The 23,450-nt window shown below is 47.0% G+C and overlaps 1 protein-coding gene across 3 annotated transcripts in view; it reads left to right on the top strand.

Annotated features, from left to right (window-relative positions):
- LOC119925582 (dynamin binding protein) overlaps positions 1 to 23,450 on the top strand; it is a 183,880-nt gene that overhangs the window by 135,565 nt on the left and 24,865 nt on the right. For all 3 annotated transcript variants that reach the window (XM_038743898.1, XM_038743899.1, XM_038743900.1), the window contains 2 exons: positions 11,214 to 11,413; positions 18,435 to 18,534. In XM_038743898.1, the coding sequence (XP_038599826.1) occupies positions 11,214 to 11,413; positions 18,435 to 18,534 (300 nt within the window). The remainder of the gene's footprint in view (positions 1 to 11,213; positions 11,414 to 18,434; positions 18,535 to 23,450) is intronic.

Here is a 23,450-nt window from a genome sequence, read left to right as displayed (position 1 = left end):
CCTCCTCCTCCCCAGGGCGGGGGAGACCTAGGCCCAAGTGACCCAGCCTCCCGCTCCCAGCCCCCTCACCTCCCTTCCCTCCTTAATGATAGCATTTATTAAGCGCTTTCTATGTGCAAAGCACTGTTCTAAGCACAGGGGTAGATACAAGGTAATCAGGTTGTCCCACGCGGGGCTCCCAGTCTTCATCCCCGTTTTACAGATGAGGTAGCTGAGGCACAGACAATAATAATAATGTTGGTATTTCCAGACTGAGCCCCTTCCTTCCTCTCCATCCCCCCATCTTACCTCCTTCCCTTCCCCACGGCACCTGTATATATGTATATATGTTTGTACAGATTTATTACTCTATTTATTTATCTTACTTGTACATATTTATTCTATTTATTTTATTTTATTAGTATGTTTGGTTTTGTTCTCTGTCTCCCCCTTCTAGACTGTGAGCCCGCTGTTGGGTAGGAACTGTCTCTATGTGTTGCCGACTTGTACTTCCCAAGCGCTTAGTACAGTGCTCTGCACACAGTAAGCGCTCAATAAATACGATTGATTGATTGATTGATTAAGCGCCTACTATGTGCAAAGCACTGTTCTAAGCGCTGGGGAGGTTACAAGGTAATCAGGTTGTCCCGCGAGGGGCACACAGTCTTCATCCCCATTTTACAGATGAGGTAGCTGAGGCACAGACAATAATAATAATGTTGGTATTTGTTAAGCGCTTACTATGTGCAAAGCACTGTTCTAAGCGCTGGGGTAGATACAAGGTGATCAGGTTGTTCCACGCGGGGCTCCCAGTCTTCATCTCCATTTTACAGATGAGGTAGCTGAGGCACAGACAATAATAATAATGTTGGTATTTGTTAAGCGCTTACTATGTGCGAAGCACTGTTCTAAGCGCTGGGGTAGATACAAGGTAATCAGGTTGTCCCACGAGGGGCTCCCAGTCTTCATCCCCATTTTACAGATGAGGTAGCTGAGGCACAGAGAATAATAACAATGTTGGTATTTGTTAATCAATCAATCAATCAATCGTATTTATTGAGCACTTACTGTGTGCAGAGCACTGTACTAGGCGCTTGGGAAGTACAAGTTGGCAACACATAGAGACGGTCCCTACCCAACAGTGGGCTCACAGTCTAGAAATAATAATAATGTTGGTATTTGTTAAGCGCTTACTATGTGCAAAGCACTGTTCCAAGCGCTGGGGTAGATACAAGGTGATAAGGTTGTCCCACGCGGGGCTCCCAGTCTTCATCATCATTTTATAGGTGAGGTAGCTGAGGCACAGAGAATAATAATAATGTTGGTATTTGTTAAGCGCTTACTATGTGCAAAGCACTGTTCTAAGCGCTGGGGTAGATACAAGGTAATCAGGTTGTCCCACGAGGGGCCCCCTGTCCTCATCCCCATTTTACAGAGGAGGGAACTGAGGCCCAGAGAAGTGAAGTGACTTGTCCAAAGTCACACAGCTGACAAGTGGCGGAGTCGGGATTTGAACCCACGGCCTCTGACTCCAAAGCCCGGGCTCTTTCCACTGAGCCACACTGCTTCGCCTTCTCCAGCCCAGCCCTCACCCTCCACTCCTCTGCCCCCGCTAACCTCCTCACTGGGCCTTGTTCTCGCCTGTCCCGCCGTCGACCCCCGGCCCACGTCCTCCCCCTGGCCTGGTATGCCCTCCCTCCCCACATCCGCCAAGCTAGCTCTCTTCCTCCCTTCAAATCCCTACCGAGAGCTCACCTCCTCCAGGAGGCCCTCCCAGACTGAGCCCCCTCCTTCCTCTCCCCATCCACCCCCGACCTACCTCCTTCCCTTCCCCACAGCACCTGTATATATGTTTGTACAGATTTATTGCTCTATTCATTTTACTTGTATATATTTACTATTCTATTTATTTTGGTAATGATGTGTATCTAGCTTTATTTCTATTTATTCTGATGACTTGACACCTATCTGCATTGTTTTGTTGTCTGTTTCCCCCTTCCAGACTGTGAGCCCGCCGTTGGGTAGGGACCGTCTCTCTATGTTGCCGATTTGTACTTCCCAAGCGTTTAGTCCAGTGCTCTGCACACGGTAAGCGCTCAATGAATATGATTGAATGAATGTAGCCACACCGTGCCGGGCGGCTCCCCCAGCCCTCCTCGGGAGGAAGGAAGGAAGGCCCTGAAGCCGGGGGCGCTCAGTCATCATCATCATCATCAATCGTATTTATTGAGCGCTTACTGTGTGCAGAGCACTGTACTAAGCGCTTGGGAAGTACAAGTTGGCAACATATAGAGACAGTCCCTACCCAACAGTGGGCTCACAGTCTAAAAGGGGGAGACAGAGAACAAAACCAAACATACTAACAAAATAAAATAAATAGAATAGATATGTACAAGTAGAATAAATAAATAGAGTAATAAATATGTACAAACATATATACATATATACAGGTGCTGTGGGGAAGGGAAGGAGGTAAGAAGTCAGTCCCTGGGGGTGACCACTTGGTAGCTCGTCTTTCTTTCCCGTCCCCTGGCTGTAGGGGTGGAGCTGCCTCAGGCCAGGCTCAATAATAATAATACTAATAATAATGGCATTTGTTAAGCGCTTATTATGTGCCAATTACTGTTCTAAGCGCTGGAGTAGGTGATCCAAGATAATCAGGTTGTCCCACGGGGGCTCACAGTCTTCATCCTCTCCTCTCTCCTCCTCCCCCTTTTAGACTGTGAGCCCACTGTTGGGTAGGGACTGTCTCTATGTGATGCCAATTTGTACTTCCCAAGCGCTTAGTACAGTGCTCTGCACATAGTAAGCGCTCAATAAATACGATTGATTGATTGATTGATTCATCCCCATTTTCCAGATGAGGGAACTGAGGCCCAGAGAAGTGAAGTGACTTGCTCAAAGTCACACAGCAGACAAGTGGCAGAGTCAGGATTTGAACCCACAACCTCTGACTCCCAAGCCCAGGCTCTTTCAACTGAGCCACGCTGCTTCTCACTAATAATAATAACTATGATGGTATTTGTTAAGCACTCACTATGTGCCCAGCACTGTGCTAAGCACTGGAGCATTGTTCATAATGACAGCCCTGCTCAAGCGCCGACTCCGGGCTGAGCACTGTTGTAAGCGCCAGGATGGAGACAAGTTATTTGGTTGGCCGCAGCCCCACGTGGGGCTCATACCCTTAATCCCCCTTTTAATAATAATAATGATGTCATCTGTTAAGCCCTTACCACGTGCAAAGCACTGTTCTAAGCGCTGGGGGATACAAGGTGATCAGGTTGTCCCACGTGGGGCTCACAGTCTTAATTCCCATTTTACAGATGAAATAACTGAGGCCCAGAGAAGTGAAGTGACTTGCCCAAAGTCACACAGCTGACAATTGGTGGGGCCGGGATTAGAACCCATGACCTCCGACTCCCAAGCCCGGGCTCTTTCCACTGAACCATGCTGCCACAGAGGCCCGGGGAAGCGAAGTGACTCGCCCAAGGTCACACAGCAGGCAGCTGGCCGAGTCAGGATTAGAACCCAGGTCCTTCCGACTCTGAGATCCGGGTGTCTGGTGTCCACTCAGCTTGCCCCTCCACCTCACTTTCACTCCGCTACCAAATTTATTTTTTATTTAATCTAGAAGAGTGGATTACATCTCCTCGGTGCTCCTCCTGCTTCCTTCTCCCCCTCTTTTATAAGACTGTGAGCCCACTGTTGGGTAGGGACTGTCGCTATATGTTGCCAACTTGTATTTCCCAAGCGCTCAGTACAGTGCTCTGCACACAGTAAGCGCGAAATAAATACGATTGATTGATTGGTACTAGGCCTATTTTTACTTCTGATCCTTTAATTTTCCTCTGTGTCAAATAGAAAGAAACCATTTTCCATAGTTATGTTCGTGGCACCGAGTAGGAAATGGCCTTTGTAGAGGATGGATCCGGGGCCAGGAAATAATAATAATAATGGCATTTATTAAGCGCTTACTATGTGCAAAGCACTGTTCTAAGCGCTGGGGAGGTTACAAAGGTGATCAGATTGTCCCACGGGGGCTCACAGTCTTCAATTCTCAGCTCTGCTGCTACTTTTGCACAACCTTCCACAATTTTTAGGGAGTGTTGTGTGATGTAGTGCGATGTAGTCTTTTAGACTGTGAGCCCACTGTTGGGTAGGGACTGTATATGTTGCCAACTTGTACTTCCCAAGCGCTTAGTACAGTGCTCTGCACACAGTAAACGCTCAATAAATGTGATTGATGATGATGATGTAGTGGGCTGTGTGTGTAGGTGTGTTGTAAACTTTTTTCTGCAGGGGCGGGCGAGATGGGATGTTAAGCGAGTCCCTTCTAGACTGTGAGCCCACTGTTGTGTAGGGACCGTCTCTATATGTTGCCAGCTTGTACTTCCCAAGCGCTTAGTCCAGTGCTCTGCACACAGTAAGCGCTCAATAAATATGATTGATGCCAGACACTGTACTAAGCGCTGGGATAAATACAAGGTAACCAGTTTGGACTCTTGATGTCTATTTCAATTGATGTCTGTCCCCCCAGCCAGACTAAGCTCACTGTGGGCAGGGATTGTCGCTCTTTATTGTTGTATTGTACTTTCCCAAGTGCTTAGTACAGTGCTCTGCACACAGTAAGCGCTTAATAAATACGACTGACTACCATGTAACTTACTGATGTTGCTGGTACTGCTGTCATTCTTCCCACACCCCCGGAATCGGGGTGACCTTGTGACCTGACCCGCCTGGAGTCAACTCTTCACCTGCACGTCCGCAATGAACTCCTCAATTAAGCATTTGCCTCGGGCAAATGAGTTTAGCCGAGGCCCTGTCCCAGGAAACAGTTTTATGGGTAGGTGTAAAGTAGAAGTAGAAGTCACTATGTTATTCTTGGAGCCCGCAGGTGATTGAAAAGGATTGTGGCTGCTTCAGTTTTTCTCATTCCGTATGAGAAACCCAACTGGGGCTTCTGTTGATCTGATGCTTAGTTTCTGGCCCCCAGAAAGGCAACTGTTGTGGTTTTGATTAAGGTTTGTGCTCTGTCCCATTTCTGGGTTGTGCTGTTCGCTTCTCTGGTCTGGGAGTAAATGCTCCTGGGACTTGGTAATGATGTTGTGTAAGGATGGAGGATCTGTTTTATTGGATTTCTGTGTTCCAGTGTGAGTGTTGTAGAACACCCAAGCAGGGGTGATAAACGTGCAGCCAAGGCTGCAACATTCCCAGTTGTTTTCGCAGTTATTTTTTATTGCATCAAAGTGAACAATTGCTCTTTGCTGTTTCTCAATCAATCAATCATATTTATTGAGCGCTTACTGTGTGCAGAGCACTGTACTAAGCGCTTGGGAAGCTGGAAATAAATAGAGACAGTCCCTACCCAACAGCGGGCTCACAGTCTAGAAGGGGGAGACAGAACAAAACCAAACATACTAACAAAATGAAATAAATAGAATGGATAGGTACAAGTAAAATAAATAAATAGAGTAATAAATATGTACAAACCTATATACATATATACAGGTGCTGTGGGGTGTTATCGACAAGTAGGGTGCAAAATAGGTTAACACGGTGTAAATCGGCCGCAGGGTTCTTGTACCCAGGGTGGTGATGCAGATAGGAAAAATGACTCGGGAGACGTGAGTTCAGATAGAGCAGTAAAGAAGGAAAGTGGCTACCTGTCCGTTCACCTCCCGGGAGAGGTACTAGTGACAAGCAGCCCTGATCCCAAGATCACTGTGTCTTTTATTGAGTTACAGCAACATGGGAGGGGGCATTTAGGAATTTCAGGAATTGGGACCGGCAGGATATTCTCTTCCATCGTAAACATCTGAAGCCACATTGGGAAACCCAGTGCTGTCAGCCTGGGGGTGGAAACCTTCCTCTTAGCATCCAGACTTGTCCTCATAAACCGCTTGGTCATTCAGGGAGCATCAGCCTGGGGGTGGAAACCTTCCTCTTAGCATCCAGACTCGTCCTCATAAACCGCTTTAATAATAATAATAATAATTGGCATTTGTTAAGCGCTTACTAGGTGCAAAGCACTGTTCTAAGCCCTGGGGAGGATACAGGCTGATCAAGTTGTCCCACATGGAGCTCACAGTCTTAATCCCCATTTTACAGATGAGGTAACTGAGGCCCAGAGAAGTTAAGTGACTTGCCCAAGATCACACAGCAGACATGTGGCGGAGTCGGAATTCGAACCCATGACCTCTGACTCCAAAGCCCATGCTCTTTCCACTGAGCCACGCTGCTTCTCGCGGCTTTGGTTGTTCAGGGAGCAGGAGATGAAATCATGGGAAAACAGCTACTTTTCACATCTCAGGTCATGTAGTCTGACTCCGCACGAGTGTCCTTTCAATAAAAAAACAACTTCATATTTGCTGTAATTGGTTTATAGTTGTACATTTTTATTGCACCTGCTCCCCTGAGACCAATCACTTAAAGAGGGTGATAGACGTAGATATTATTTTTCCCCTTTTCCCAAGGGAGAAGTGAATTCCTCCAGAGGGCACCCGGCAAGCCAGGGCTCAGAGTTCAGAATCCAGAAGCAGCGTGGCTCAGTGGAAAGAGTACAGGCTTTGGAGTCAGAGGTCATGGGTTCAAATCCTGGCTCTGCCAATTGTCAGCCGTGTGACTTTGGGCAAGTCACTTAACTTCTCTGTGCCAGTTACCTCATCTGTAAAATGGGGATGAAGACTTCGAGCCCCACGTGGGACAGCCTGATTACCTTGTATCCCCCCCAGCGCTTAGAATAGTGCTTTGCACATCGTAAGCGCTTAATAAATGCCATCATTATTATTATTTACTTGCCTCCAAGCACAATGATGTGCAGTTTATAGGGATATGAACGTTGCAGGTGGGCGAGACTCTTAGCTTCCTGTGGACAGGGAATGTGTCTACCAACTCTGTTACTACAGTGCTCTGCACACAGTAAGTGCTCAATAAATACCACTGATTCATTGACTACCCCACACCCAACCCCCAATCATTCATTCATTCATTCATTCAGTCGTGTTTATTGAGTGCTTACTGTGTGCAGAGCACTGTACTAAGCGCTTGGGAAGTACAAGTTGGCAACATATAGAGGCGGTCCCTACCCAACAGTGGGCTCACAGTCTAAAAGGGGGAGACAGACAACAAAACAAAACATATTAACAAAATAAAATAAATAGAATAGTAAATATGTACAAGTAAAATAGAGTAATAAATCTGTACAAACATATATACAGGTGCTGTGGGGAGGGGAAGGAGGTAAGGCGGTGGGCGGGGGGAAGAGGAAGGAGGGGGCTTTGCCCTGGAAAATTGTAGCATAACAATAATAATAATTGTAATTATGGTACTTGTTAAGCGCTTACTATGTGCCAAGCACTTTTCTAAGCGCTTGGGATAGATTCAGGTTATTCAGATTGGACACAGTCCCTGTCCCACATAGGGCTCACACTCTTAATACCAATTTTACAGATGAGGTAACAGGCCCAGAGAAATGAAGTGACTTGCTCAAGGTCACACATCAGGCATGTGGCAGAGCCGGGATTAGAACCCATGACCTTCTGACTTCCAGAAGCAGTGTGGCGCAGTGGGAAGAGCCCGGGCTTTGGAGTCAGAGGTCAGGGGTTCAAATCCCAGCTTCGCCAATTGTCAGCTGTGTGACTTTGGGCAAGTCACTTAACTTCTCTGTGTCTCGGTTACTTCATCTGTAAAATGGGGATTAAGACTGTGAGCCTCCCGTGGGACAACCTGATCACCTTGTAACCTCCCCAGCGCTTAGAACAGTGCTTTGCACATAGTAAGCGCTTAATAAATGCCATCATCATCATCATCATTCCAGGCCTGTGCTCTATCCAATAAGCCATGCTGCATGGAGTGCAGGCTCGAATTCCTGGAGGAAGGAGGCATTTTCTTCTGCTTTGTCCAGTCTGTCCTTAACTCGCCTCATGGTGTCCCTCTTATTGATATCAGGGGTGAAGTCATTCTGTGCCAGTTTGGAGAAAGCTCGTTATCAAAAAGTCAGTCATAATAGTAATAATGATGGCATTTATTAAGTGTTTACTATGTGCAAAGCACTGTTCTAAGCGCTGGGGAGGTTACAAGGTGATCAGGTTGTCCCATGGGGGGCTCACAGTCTTCATTCCCATTTTACAGATGAGGTCACTGAGGCCCAGAGAAGTGAAGTGACTTGCCCAGAGTCACACAGCTGACAGTTGGCGGAGCTGGGATTTGAACCCATGACCACTGACTCCAGAGTCTGTATTCTTTCCACTGAGCCATGCTGCTTCTCTCATCTGAACCATGGTTTGTTTGGATGAGTAAAATAAAGTTTAGATAATAGAATCAATTTGGGCAGTTGCCTTCCCAAAATATTCAAATGTAGGTATGGTCAGATTCATTCGTTCATTCATTCAGTTGTATTTAGTGAGCGCTTACTGTGTGCAGAGCACTGTACTAAGCACTTGGGAAGTACAAGTTGGCAACATATAGAGACGGTCCCTATCCAACAGCGGGTTCACAGTCTAGAAAGGACTAGAAGATTCCTAAATTTTGGATTATCTGAAATAACTCCCATCACATTTGGCTCCAATATGGCCCTATCCTTAAGTGGCTGTTGAAATCATTGCAAACTGATTGAAATCTTTAGTTCTTCATCCTAAAATGAAGAAGTGCATATCCTGAAAATGGACAAGTGGGTGCCCAGGAGTCAGGATAAATCACACCAAGTTTGGGCATCCCCCTCAGTTCCCTAGCAGCCCATAAGCGCTCAATAAATATGATTGATTGATTGATTGATCTCTTTGGCACTGAGGGCTGTCCAGTTCTTATCCTGGCTCTGCCACTTGCCTGCTGTATGACGTTCTCTGTGCCTCAGTGTCCTCATCTGTAAAATGGGAGTCCAGTACTTCTCCTTTCCCCTTAGACTGGGACTGTATCAGATCTGATTTCCTTGAATCTAACCCAGTGCTTAGCAAAGTACCTGGTACATAGTAAGTACTTAACAAATGCCACTATTATCATTACTAGTATTATTATTTTATGTTTGGACCCTAGTTCTCGTATAGAGAAAAGGAAAAATAAGGGAGGCTTGGACTTCTGGAAAGTGGGTCCTGAGATAACCTGTGCTTTGATTCAGCCTCTGTGTGTAGACACTGGCTACCCAAGTTGTGTGTGTTTGGGAGGCAGGGGTGGGAGGAGGGGGAGAGACAGACAGACACTGAGACTGTCTGTCTGGTTGTGCTGAGAGAAAACAGTCTGCCCTTTGAATTTCTTAATGGTATTTGATACCTGCTTACTGTGTGCCAGGCATTATACTAAGCGCTGGGGTAGACACAAGCTAATCAGGTTGGACACAGTCCACGTCCCACGTCTTAATCCCCGTTTTACAGACGAGGTAGCTGAAGCACAAAGAAAAATAATAATGGCATTTATTAAGCGCTTACTATGTGCCAAGCACAAGTGAAGTGACCTGTCCAAGGTCACACAGCAGGGAAGTGGTGGAGCTGGGATTAGAATCCAGGTCCTTCTGACACCTGGGGTCCATACTGTATCCACTAGACCATTCTGCTTCTCTTTGTACCTAAGAAGAGGAGAAAACGGACTGCTGATGAGTTACACCCTGGCTTGCAAAGACCCAAACTAGGCACAAAAATGCCATTAATATCTGAGAAAGCCAGCTATGGACCTGCCTAGAGCCCTAGGAGCCTCTCATTCATTCATTCAATCAATCATATTGGCTGAGTGCTTACTGTGTGCAGAGCACTGTACTAAGCGCTTGGGAAGTACAAGTTGGCAACATATAGAGACGGTCCCTACCCAACAACGGGCTCACAGTCTAGAAGGGGAAGGCTTCCCAGACTGAGCCCCCTTTTTCCTCTCCTCCCCATCCCCCCCGCCCTACCTCCTTCCCCTCCCCACAGCACCTGTATATATGTTTGTACAGATTTATTGCTCTATTTGTTTTACTTGTACATATTTACTATTCTATTTATTTTATTAGTGATGTGTATATAGCTATAATTCTCCTTATTCTGATGGTATTGTCACCCATCTACTTGTTTTGTTTTGTTGTTTGTCTCCCCCTTCTAGACTGTGAGCCCGTTGCTGGATAGGGGCCATCTCTATATGTTGCCAACTTGTACTTCCCAAGTGCTCAGTACAATGCTCTGCACACAGTAAGCACTTAATAAATATGATTGACTGAATGAATGAATAGGAGGGGTCTTGGAAGACATAATAATAATAGTAATAACAATAATGATATTTGTTAAGCGCTTACTGCTGCCAGGCATTGTACTAAGTGCTGATGAGGAGCTGAGAGACCAAATCGCTGGTGACTCAGTCATCTCTGGAAGTCTTTCAATCAATCAATCAATCAATCATATTTATTGAGCGCTTACTGTGTGCAGAGCACTGTACTAAGCGCTTGGGAAGTACAAATTGGCAACATATAGAGACAGTCCCTACCCAACAGTGGGCTCACAGTCTAGAAGGGGGAGACAGAGAACAAAACCAAACATATTAACAAAATAAAATAAATAGAATAGATATGTACAAGTAAAATAAATAGAGTAATAAATATGTACAAACATATACATATATACAGGTGCTGTGGGGAAGGGAAGGAGGTAAGACGGGGTGGGGGCGGGGGGGATGGAGGTAGGGGGGAAGAGAAACCGGGGGATGCCGGGGGGGAAGAAAAACCTCAAGACTTTCAAGACTGTGACCCTGGAAGAAGACCCAACAGTGTCCATGTCCAGAAGTGGAGATAATAGGGTGGGGAAGACCCTGTTTGTGGTCTTTAAGGATTTAGCATGAACCAAGTAGGTGAGAATTAGGTGAGGTGAGGGGACCCAGTTCCCAGGAGAAAGCCCCAGGATCATCTACAGTGGCTGAAGATACAAAGTGCTAATGCTTGGAATTTGTATGACAAAAGGAAGGCTGGACATAAATGGAAGAGTTGATGTGTGCCAGGGCGGGGGGGCTGGAGGGCATGCTGAACTGACTACCGTGCTGGGAGGAGGCTGCCAAAATGGAGTTCTGGTGGCTCCCTTTCTCTTGCTCAGGGGCCTCCAGTTCTGGAAGCCGCTAGGGTCCCCGTGTTGGCAAGCCTGCATCCCGACTAGGAGGCAAATCAACCGTACCGGATCCCGTCTGTGGCAACCGCCTGCCGAACTTGAGTGTTGGGGATCACCGCTGGTCAAGGAGCCCCTCAACAGCGTGCCCGGAACTGACCCCAAGTGTCTCTTCTCTTCTAGAGATGACCCTCCTCTCCTCCTCTCAGTCTTCATCCCCGGAGTCTACTTCCGTCTCGGCATCCACTGAGAACCCAGAGCAGAGGATGCTGGAGAAGAGGGCCAAGGTGGTTGAAGAGCTCCTCCAGACGGAGAGGGACTATGTGAGGGACCTAGAGATGTGTGTGGAAAGGATCATGGTCCCCCTGCAGCGGCAGACCCAGGTGAGACCGAGGCCTGCGTCGGGGAGAGGGGTGGCGTGGTTCTGGAGCCGGATCCAGACAGTGCTGAAACCACTGGGATTCACCAAGCCCAAAGGCTCAGGTGTCGGCTCAATAATAAGAATAATAATAAGAATAATAATAAGAATAATAATAATAGCATTTATTAAGCGCTTACTATGTGCAAAGCACTGTTCTAAGCGCTGGGGGGTTACAAGGTGATCAGGTTGTCCCACGGGGGGCTCACAGTCTTCATCCCCATTTTCCAGTTGAGGGAACTGAGGCCCAGAGAAGTGAAGTGACTTGCCCAAAGTCACACAGCCGACAATTGGCGAAGCCGGGATTTGAACCCACGACCTCTGACTCCAAAGCCCGGCTCTTTCCACTGAGCCACACTGCTTCTCTAATGAAGCCAAGGGTCAGTCAATTGTATCTATTGAGCCCTTACTCTATGCAGAGCACTTTACTAAGCACTTGGAAGAATACAACATAACAATAAACAGACACATTCCCTGCCCAGTTTACAGTCTAGAGGGGGAGACAGGCATCAAAATAAATAGACTATGGATATGTACATAAATACACAAGTACGAGAAGCAGCATGGCTTAGCGGAAACAGTGGATTCTCGGGGGCTTGGGAGTCAGAGGTCGTGGGTTCTAATCCTGGCTCCGTCACTTGTCAGCTGTGTGACTTTGGGCAAGACACTTAATTTCCCTGTGCCTCAGATCCTTCATCTGTAAAATGGGGATTAAGACTGTAAGCCCCACATGGGACAACCTGATTACCTTGTATTTATCCCAGTGCTTAGAACAGTACTTGGCACATGGTAAGCGCTTGACAAATACCATCAGTATTAAGTGTTGTGGGGCTGGGAAGGGGGTTGAATAAAGACAACAAGTCAGGGTGATGCATTCATTCATTCAATAATATTTCTTGAGCGCTACATGTGTGCAGAGCACTGTACTAAGCACTTGGGAGTGGGAGAAGAGGAAAACCCTCCCCACAGCACTTGTATATATTTGTACAGATTTATTACTCTATTTATTGTACTTGTACATATTTACTATTCTAATTATTTTGTTAATGATAATAATAATAATAATAATAATGGCATTTGTTAAACGCTTACTATGTGCAAAGCACTGTTCTAAGCACTGGGGGGATGCAAGGTAATCAGGTTGTCCCACATGCGGCTCACAGTCTTAATCCCCATTTTTACAGATGAGGTAACTGAGGCCCAGAGAAGTTAAGTGACTTGCCCAAAGTCACACAGCTGACAAGTCTTCTTCTAGACTGTGAGCCCACTGTTGGGTAGGGACCGTTTCTATATGTTGCCAACTTGTAATTCCCAAGCGCTTAGTACAGTGCTCTGCACACAGTAGGCGCGCGATAAATACAATTGATTGAGTGATTGAAGTGGCAAAGCCTGGATTAGAACCCATGACCTCTGACTCCCAAGCCCGGGATCTTTCCACTGAGCCACGCTGCTTGATGTGCATATAGCCTTAATTCTATTTGTTCTCATGATTTTGACAACTGTTTTGTTTTGTTGTCTGTCTCCCCCTTCTAGACTGTGAGCCCGTTGTTGGGTAGGGACCGTCTGTATAGGTTGCCGACTTGTACTTCCCAAGCGCTTAGTACAGTGCTCTGCACACAGTAAGTGCTCAATAAATACGATTGAATGAATGAATGAATATAGCCTTAATTCTAGTTGTTCTGATGATTTTGACACCTGTTCTGTTTTGTTGTCTGTCTCCCCCTTCTAGACTGTGAGCCCGTTGTTGGGTAGGGACCGTCTGTATAGGTTGCCGACTTGTACTTCCCAAGCACTTAGTACAGTGCCCTGCACACAGTATGTGCTCAATAAATACGATAGAATGAATGAATATAGCCTTAATTCTAGTTGTTTTGATGATTTTGACACCTGTTTTGTTTTGTTGTCTGTCTCCCCCTTCTAGACTGTGAGTCCGTTGTTGGGTAGGGACCGTCTGTATAGGTTGCCGACTTGTACTTCCCAAGCACTTAGTATAGTGCTCTGCACACAGTAAGCGCTCAATAAATACGATTGAATGAATGAATGAAAAGGAGGGCTTAGGGAAGGAAGGCCTCTTGGAGGAGATGTGCCTTTAGTAAGGTTTCAAAGGGAGAGAGAGTAATTGTCTTTCAGATATGAGGAGGGAGGGCATTCCAAGCCAGAGGCAGGATGTGGGTGAGAGATCGCTTCTCCAAGGAGGCCTGGTGCCCTAGAGGCTCCCCCCTAATTTAGACCTCTTGTACCCTGATAATTTGCCACCCGCCATTCCTGCCAGGGGTTCCTGTTTCACCTCTGCTGTGGACCCTAACAGGAGTGCAAGTTGGAGTGGAGGCTCTGGGGAACCCCTGCTTCCTCTAGACTGGAAGCTTGTTGTGGGCAGGGATCACATCTACCAACTGTTATATCGTACTCTCCCGAGTCCTTAATACAGTGTTGTGCACACAGTAAGTGCTTAATAAATACGATTGATTGGTTGGTTTCTGCACACTGAGGAGGTTGGAGGGATTGGCCACAGCAGGGAATCTGCTCAAGGAGAAGCAGCGTAGCTCAGTGGAAAGAGCCCGGGCTTTGGAGTCAGAGGTCATGGGTTCAAATCACGGCTCCGCCAATTGTCAGCTGTGTGACTTTGGGCAAGTCACTTAACTTCTCTGTGCCTCAGTTCCCTCATCTGTAAAATGGGGGTTAAGACTGTGAGCCCCCCGTGGGACAACCTGATCACCTTGTATCCTCCCCAGCGCTTAGAACAGTGCTTTGCACAGAGTAAGCACTTAATAAACACCATCGTTAGGCAGAGGCAGCTGGCCAGTTAATGGTTACTGGACCCACCTCCAGGGCTCCACTCATTTATTCACTTTTTCAGTTGTATTTATTGAGCACTAACTGTGGGCAAAGCACTGTACTAAGGGCTTGGGAGAGTACACTCTATAAACAGATGAATTCCCTGCCCACAACAATTTTACAATCAATCAATCAATCGTATTTATTGAGCGCTTACTGTGTGCAGAGCACTGTACTAAGCGCTTGGGAAGTACAAGTTGGCAACATATACAGTCCCTACCCAACAGTGGGCTCACCCCATATTCAGGTTGACCCTGAAAGGGATGGCCAGGCTTTCCTAGGCACTGCTGGTGTAGATGCTCTAAAACCTCATTCCAGGGAACAGCAGGGCCCAAGGTTTGGGGAGCCGGCACTCCGCCGCTTGGGCCCTGCTGTGCTTTGAGACCCAAGCCCAAGGGCAGTGGGGTGGGAACACGCTGGAACTGCTGCTGTTGAGCTGGATTTCTATGGGAGAGAGAGAACAGAACATCATCTGAAATGAAATGTCTAAATTGCAGTGGTCACCATTCTCCAAAGTAGGTAAAACATCAATCGTACTTATTGAGCACTTACTATGTGCAGAGCACTGTACTAAGCACTTGGGAAGTACAAATTGGCAACATATAGAGACAGTCCCCACCCAACAGTGGGCTCACAGTCTAAAAGGGGGAGACAGACAACAAAACAAAACATATTAACAAAATAAAATAAATAGAATAGATATGTACAAGTAAGATAAATAGAGTAAATCCCACCTTCGGCCAGCCCCAGCCAGACTGAGCCCCCTTTTTCCTCTCCTCCTCCCCATCCCCACCGCCCTACCTCCTTCCCCTCCCCACAGCACCTGTATATATGTGTGTACAGATTGATTACTCTATTTATTTTACTTGTACATATTTACCATTCTATTTATTTTGCTAATGATGTGCACCTAGCTTTATTTCTATTTGTTCTGACGACTTGACACCTGTCCACCAGTTTTGTTTTGTTGTCTGTCTCCCCCTTCTAGACTGTGAGCCCGCTGTTGGGTAGGGACCGTCTCTATATGTTGCCGACTTGTACTTCCCAAGCGCTTAGTCCAGTGGTCTGCGCACAGTAAGCGTTCAATAAATACCATTGAATGAATGAATGAGTGAATGAGTTGAAATCACCAGACCAGGAATGACGCCCCACAGAGAACGGGGCGGCAGACTCAGCAGACTCCTCCGCCCCAGGCAGTGGGGCGGCCAGGCCGAGCCCTGCCTGTCTCAGAAGAGGCAGTAGAGTGGCCCAATCAATCAATCAATCAATCAATCGTATTTATTGAGCGCTTACTATGTGCAGAGCACTGTACTAAGCGCTTGGGAAGTACAAATTGGCAACACATAGAGACAGTCCCTACCCAACAGTGGGCTCACAGTCTGAAAGGGGGAGACAGAGAACAGAACCAAACATACCAACAAAATCAAATAAATAGGATAGAAATGTACAAGTAAAATAAATAAATAAATAAATAAATAGAGTAATAAATATGTACAACCATATATACATATATACAGGTGCTGTGGGGAAGGGAAGGAGGTAAGATGGGGGGATGGAGAGGGGGACGAGGGGGAGAGGAGGGAAGGGGCTCAGTCTGGGAAGGCCTCCTGGAGGAGGTGAGCTCTCAGCAGGGCCTTGAAGGGAGGAAGAGAGCTAGCTTGGCGGAGGGGCAGAGGGAAGGCATTCCAGGCCCGGGGGATGACGTGGGCCGGGGGTCGACGGCAGGACAGGCGAGAACGAGGTACAGTGAGGAGATTAGCGGTGGAGGAACGGAGGGTGCGGGCTGGGCAGTAGAAGGAGAGAAGGGAGGTGAGGTCGGAGGGGGCGAGGTGATGGACAGCCTTGAAGCCCAGGGTGAGGAGTTTCTGCCTGATGCGCAGATTGATTGGGGCCCACTCCAGGCCCCAGTAGTGCCAGCTCTATTAAACTGGCACAACTTTGGTGCCAGCTCTATTAAACTGGCACAACTTTGGTGCCAGCTCTATTAAACTGGCACAACTTTGGTGCCAGCTCTATTATACTGGCACAACTTTGGTGCCAGCTCTGTTAAACTGGCACAACTTTGGTGCCAGCTCTATTAAACTGGCACAACTTTGGTGCCAGCTTTATTAAACGGGCACAACTTTGGTGCCAGCTCTATTAAACTGGCACAACTTTGGTGCCAGCTCTGTTAAACTGGCACAGCTTTGACACCAATTGAAAACTGGATCGATTTAACATTGCCTGAGCCAGTGGGGAGACACTTGACCATTCTGTGTTTAATTGACCCCCAGTTTGCTCTGCTTACAGGCAAGCACCAATCTGGGACTTTGGGAGACACTGAAAAAAGTGTCTCTGTTGTTGTTGCAATAGTAGAAGTGGTAGTAGTGGTCATTCATTCAATTGTATTTATTGAGCGCTTACTGTGTGCAGAGCACTATACTAAGCGCTTGGTCCTGGTAGTCATAGTGGTAGGAGGGGAAAGAGGATGTATTGAGCACCCATTTGATGCAGTACGCTGTGCTGAATAATGATGATATTTGTTAAGTGTGTCAAGCACCGTTCTAAGAGCTGGGGTAGATACAAGCTAATCAGGTTGGACACAGTCCCTTTCTCATGGGGCTGAAAGTCTTAATTCCCACTTTACAGGTGAGGGAACTGAGGCACAGAGAAGTGATGTGACTTGCCCAAGGTCACACAGCAGACAGGTGGCAGAGTAGGATTAGAACCCAAGTCCTTCTGAGTCCCAGGCCCGTGCTTAACACTTGGGTAAGTACAGAAAAACAAAGCATCACATTCTCTGCCCACAAGGAGTTTATATTTTAACAGGAGAAACAAACATAAGAATATTTCCAGCACTGTCAAAATAAATACTTCGAGTGGACATTCAGGGAGGCAAAGGAGGATGTAAAGAAGTTAGTTTTAGAGATGACCGAAGGGAGGCTATGGTTCGGGTTCTGGGAAGTTAATCGGGAAAACTTGTTGGAGGAGGTGGAGTTTTAGGGGGGATTCAAATGTGGGGAGAACTGTGGTCTGTCTGAGGTGGCGGTGAGTGGGGGGGAGTTGCAAATCGTAGGATCACTGTGAGTGAGGGGAGGCCGGTAGGATAATGCCGATAGACAGCCAGAAGGTTGGCTCGGAAGGAACGAAGGCCGTGGGTCGGGGGATTAGCAGGTGAAGAGAGCAGATAGGTAAGGTGGGGCAGATGGTGGAGACCATTTAAGCCGACTGTGAGGAGCTTTTGTTTGATATGAAAAGACTCAGGAACCAGAGGAGAGTTTTGAAGAGAGGAGAGAAATGGGCCAAGTGATGCTTTGGAAATATGATCTGGGCAGCAGCACCTAGAATGTTTGATTGGAAGAGGGACAGACTGGAGAGGCTGGGAGACCAGTGAGGAAGTTAATGCAATACTCTAGTTGGGACAAGACCAGAACTAGTACCTGTGTGGTGGCAGTTTGTGTGAAGAGGAAGGGGTGGATCCAGGAGGTGGCATGCTGAAAAACTGGCAGGATTTGGCAGTTGAGAGAATGTGACAGTTGAACCCTAACAAAGAGTCAGTGATAAGAATGAGTATAAGATGGTCAAGAAGTTGCAAGTGTGAGTGATGATCATACATGCAGGAGAAGTCTTTGTGCAAAGACCAAGACCATCAAGGTCCTACTGAGAGCTCACCTCCAGGAGGCCTTCCCAGACTGAGCCCCCTCCTTCCTCTCCCCCTCCTCCCTCTCTCCATCCCCCCTCTCTCCATCCCCCCCCACAGCACCTGTATATATGTATATATGTTTATACGTATTTATTACTCTATTTATTTTACTTGTACATAGCTATTCTATTTATTTTATTTTGTTAGTATGTTTGGTTTTGTTCTCTGTCTCCCCCTTTTAGACTGTGAGCCCACTGTTGGGTAGGGACCGTCTCTATATGTTGCCAACTTGTACTTCCCAAGCGCTTAGTACAGTGCTCTGCACACAATAAGCACTCAATAAATACGATTGATTGATGACACCAATTTTGCAGTCTTCGGGGATGGGAAGGACGGTGTGTTTCCACCGACTGAGAATGGAAAGTTAAGGGGGTTAGGGGGAAAGATGAGTTCTGCCTGGTGATGGGGGAATGGTACTAACATCTGAGCACCTCTTCACCACTTTTTTCTATGATTCCTTCTCTTCCAGGTGCAGAACATAGATTTTGAAGGGCTTTTTGGAAATATCCAGATGGTGATTAATGCCTCAAAGCAATTGCTGGTTGCCCTGGAGGCTGCAGATGCCGTAGGTAAGGTGTCTTCCCGTCGCATCTCCCTAAACCAACCAAGTACTTCCCAAGCGCTTAGTACAGTGCTCTGCACACAGTAAGCGCTCAATAAATATGATTGAATGAATGAAGTATGCTATGGAGATCAGTTCTCAAGGGCATTGTAGACCTGGTATTGAATGGGTTCTTTGCAGGCCCAGTGATGCCATGATTCCAAGACTGACATCCAAGACACTGAGAAGCAGTGTGGCTCGGTGGAAAGAGCCCGGGCTTTGGAGTCAGAAGTCATGGGTTCAAACCCCGGCTCCGCCAATTGTCAGCTGTGTGACTTTGGGCAAGTCACTTAACTTCTCTGTGCCTCAGTTACCTCATCTGGAAAATGGGGATTAAGGCTGTGAGCCCTCCGTGGGACAACCTGATCACCTTGTAACCTCCCCAGCATTTAGAACAGTGCTTTGCACATAGTAAGCGCTTAATAAATGCCATCATTATTATTATTATTATCCAGATTGTGGCTTATCTTTTCTTTCTGTGGTATTTGTCAAGCGCTTATTGCGTGCGAGGCACTGTAGTAAGCGTTGGGGTAGAAACAAGTTAATCAGGTTGGACACAGTCTATGTCCCAAGTGGGGCCCACAGTCTTAATTCCTGTTTTACAGATGAGGTAACTGAGCCCGCTGTTGGGTAGGGACTGTCTCTATATGTTGCCAACTTGTACTTCCCAAGCGCTTAGTACAGTGCTTTGCACACAGTAAGCGCTCAATAAATACGATTGAATGAATGAATGAATTTGCACAAGATCAAAATGGCAGGCAAGTGGCAGAGCAGGATTAGAACCCAGGTCCTTCTGACTCTCGAGCCTGTGTTCTGTCTACTAGGCCATGCTGCTTCTCTACACCTGTGCTTGAAAATCAGCCACAAATAACTCAGGGCACTGTCAAAGCCCTTCACCTGCAGAATCATCCCTAGTTGGAGAGCAAGCAAGAACCCTTTCGCCCCTTGAATCAGTATTTTTCTTCAGCCAAAACCAAAGCATGCTCACACATGCTCACACACACACACGTAATCACTGTGGTTCTTATTAAGCGCTTACTATGTACCAAGCACTCTTCTAAGCGCTGGGGTAGATACAAGTTATCAGATTGGACACAGTCCCTGTCCCCCATGAGGCCCCATTTTATGGACAAGATAACTGAGGCCCAGAGAAGTTAAGTGACTTGCCCAAGGTCACCTCAGCAGACATGTGGCAGAGTTAGGATTAGAACCCAAGTCCTTCTGGCTCCCAGGCCCCTCTATCACCAAGCCGACTGGTACTTTCCAAGCGCTTAGTATAGTGCTCTGTACACAGTAAGCGCTCAGTAAATACGATTGAATGAATAAGCTGTGTTGCTTTGTGTGTGCACACACTCACACACATCCGGTTCCTTGGTGTTGCTTTTCCCATTTGTTACCCATCCCTATATCTTTCCACAAGGGGGTAGGCAAGGATTAGAAGAAATTGTTATTATGGTTTTATTATTATGATATTTATTAAGCACTTAATAGAGTGTAATTAAGCACTTAATAGTGTATTAAGCATTTAAGTGTGTCAAGCAGTGTTCTAAGTGCTGGGGTAGATAAGTTAATAAGGTCGCTCACATTCCCTGACCCACACTGGGCTGGCCGTCTAAGTAGGGAGAACAGGTATTTAAACCCCATCTTTAAGGTAACTGAGGAACAGAGACGTGAAGTGTCTTGCCCAAGGTCACAGAGCAGGCAAGTGGCAGAGGCAGGATTAGAATCCAGGTCCCCTGACTCACAGGGCCGTGCTTTTCCCACTAGGCCACGCTGCTTCCCGGGCTTGAAACTCAGTTCATTAGTTTTCTACTTATTAGTCGTTCTGGGCAAAACAATTGAGATAGCCGACTAAAACGATCAGGCGTTTTCAACCATTTTTTAGAAACTGGACTTCTGTGGGCTGAAGTTTTCATCAGTCTTTCTCTCTGGTCTCTTAGCCTCCATCGACTCAGCCCTTCTATGCCCAGGACACACCTATACATCCACTCATATGCTCACAGTTATTCACCCAAAGGAGCTCAGAATTAAAGTGGAGCCCAACAGGTGGAAGGCACAACAGCATCATCATCATCATCATCATCAATCGTATTTATTGAGCGCTTACTGTGTGCAGAGCACTGTACTAAGCGCTTGGGAAGTACAAGTTGGCAACATATAGAGACAGTCCCTACCCAACAGTGGGCTCACAGTCTAAACAGCAGCATCTCCCTCTTCCCTCTTCCCTCTCACTCACACCTATACATCCACTCATACGCTCACACTTATTCACCCAAAGGAGCGCAGCACTCAAGTGGAGCCCAACAGGTGGAAGGCACAACAGCAGCATCTCCCTCTTTCCTCTTACTCACACCCATACATCCACTCATATGCTCACACTTATTCACCCAGAGGAGCGCAGCACTAAAGTGGAGCCCAGCAGGTGGGAGACTCAGCAGCAGCATCTCCCTCTTCCCTCTCACTCACACCTATACATCCACTCATACGCTCACACATTCACCCAAAGGAGCACAGCACTTGAGTGGAGCCCAACAGGTGTAGGGCACAACAGCAGCATCTCCCTCTTCCCTCTCACTCACACCTATACATCCACTCATACGCTCACAGTTACTCACCCAAAGGAGCACAGCACTAAAGTGGAACCCAACAGGTGGAGGGCAAAACAGCAGCATCTCCCTCTTCCCTCTCACTCACACCTATACATCCACTCATATGCTCGCACTTATTCACCCAAAGGAGCACAGCACTCAAGTGGAGCCCAACAGGTGTAGGGCACAACAGCAGCATCTCCCTCTTCCCTCTCACTCACACCTATACATCCACTCATATGCTCACACTTATTCACCCCGAGGAGCGCAGCACTAAAGTGGAGCCCAACAGGTGGAGGACACAACAGCAGCATCTCCCTCTTCCCTCTTACTCACACCTGTACATCCTCTCATATGTTCACACTTATTCACCCAAAGGAGCGCAGCACTAAAGTGGAACCCAACAGGTGGAGGGCACAACAGCAGCATCTCCCTCTTCCCTCTCATTCACACCTATATATCCACTCATACGCTCACACTTACTCACCCAAAGGAGCGCAGCACTAAAGTGGAACCCAACAGGTGGAAGGCACAGCAGCAGCATCTCCCTCTTCCCTCTTACTCACACCTATACATCCACTCATACGCTCACACTTATTCACCCAAAGGAGCGCAGCACTCAAGTGGAGCCCAACAGATGGAGGGCACAACAGCAGCATCTCCCTCTTCCCTCTCACTCACACCTGTACATCCACTCATACGCTCACACTTACCCAAAGGAGCGCAGCACTAAAGTGGAACCCAACAGGTGGAAGGCACAGCAGCAGCATCTCCCTCTTCCCTCTTACTCACACCTATACATCCACTCATACGCTCACACTTATTCACCCCAAGGAGTGCAGCACTAAAGTGGAGCCCAGCAGGTGGAGGGCACAACAGCAGCATCTCCCTCTTCCCTCTCACTCCCAATTAGCCTCCCCATTGTCTGCTCTGGTGGTGACTCCCTCCCACCTCCAGCCCCACACACAGTGCTTTGAAATACAGTGGAGAGCCAACTAGTGTTTGATGGAAGTTGCTAGAAAAAGGATAGTAGATTTTCTAAAGACCCATGGAAAGTTCATCTTGAAACCAGGGTTTGCCAGCTTTATAATACTAATAATGTTGGTATTTGTTAAGCGCTTACTATGTGCCAAACACTGTTCTAAGCGGAAATACAAGGTAATCAAGGTTGCCCCACGTGGGGCTCACAGTCTTAATCCCCATTTTACAGATGAGGAAACTGAGGCACAGAGAAGTTGTGACTTGCCCAAAGTCACAGAGCTGATAAGTGGCGGAGCCGGGGTTAGAGCCCATGACCTCTGACTCCCAAGCCCGGGCTCTTTCAACTGAGCCACACTGCTTTATGCTTTCTGGGGACCCTGACCCTGAAACTGCCTTTGAGTTCATAAGTACTCAATATTTATTTATTTACTTATTTATTTTACTTGTACATATCTATTCTATTTATTTTATTTTGTTAGTATGTTTGGTTTTGTTCTCTGTCTCCCCCTTTTAGACTGTGAGCCCACTGTTGGGTAGGGACTGTCTCTATATGTTGCCAACTTGTACTTCCCAAGCGCTTAGTACAGTGCTCTGCACACAGTAAGCGCTCAATAAATACGACTGATTGATTGATTGATTAAATATGATTGAATGAATGAATGAATGAGGAGGGTCCTTGAAAAAGCCAGGCGAGCTCAGGACAAAAGTTCTGATTTAAACCTAGATCCACTATCAGAAACACCATCCTGGAATGGTTTAAGGCCCACATTGTTAGGTTACCATGTTCTATCCTTGATGGGTAGGCTTTTACTGCCTGGTAATAATAATAATAATAATATTAATAGCATTTATTAAGCACGTACTATGTGCAAAGCACTGTTCTAAGCTCTGGGGAGGTTACAAGGTGATCAGGTTGTCCCACAGGGGTCTCACAGTTTTAATCCCCATTTTACAGATGAGGTAACTGAGGCACAGAGAAGTTGTGACTTGCCCAAAGTCACACAGCTTACAGTTGGTGGAGCCGGGATTTGGTTTTGTTCTCTGTCTCCCCCTTTTAGACTGTGAGCCCACTGTTGGGTAGGGACTGTCTCTATATGTTGCCAATTTGTACTTCCCAAGCGCTTAGTACAGTGCTCTGCACACAGTAAGCGCTCAATAAATACGATTGATAATGACGATGACCTCTGACTCCAAAGCCCGGGCTCTTTCCACTGAACCGGAGTGCAGTTTCTGGCCACCCTGGCTGGTAGGAAAGAATTTGGAGGTGGCAGCGGGGTGGTTTCCAGTTGCCTGGCTCACTTCTGCCATATTGCAG

Source organism: Tachyglossus aculeatus, chromosome 3 (genome assembly GCF_015852505.1).
Source record: "Tachyglossus aculeatus isolate mTacAcu1 chromosome 3, mTacAcu1.pri, whole genome shotgun sequence".
Classification (NCBI taxonomy): domain Eukaryota; kingdom Metazoa; phylum Chordata; class Mammalia; order Monotremata; family Tachyglossidae; genus Tachyglossus; species Tachyglossus aculeatus.
The sequence above is the reverse complement of the archived record's forward strand: the minus strand, read 5'-3'. Positions and strand labels throughout refer to the sequence as shown.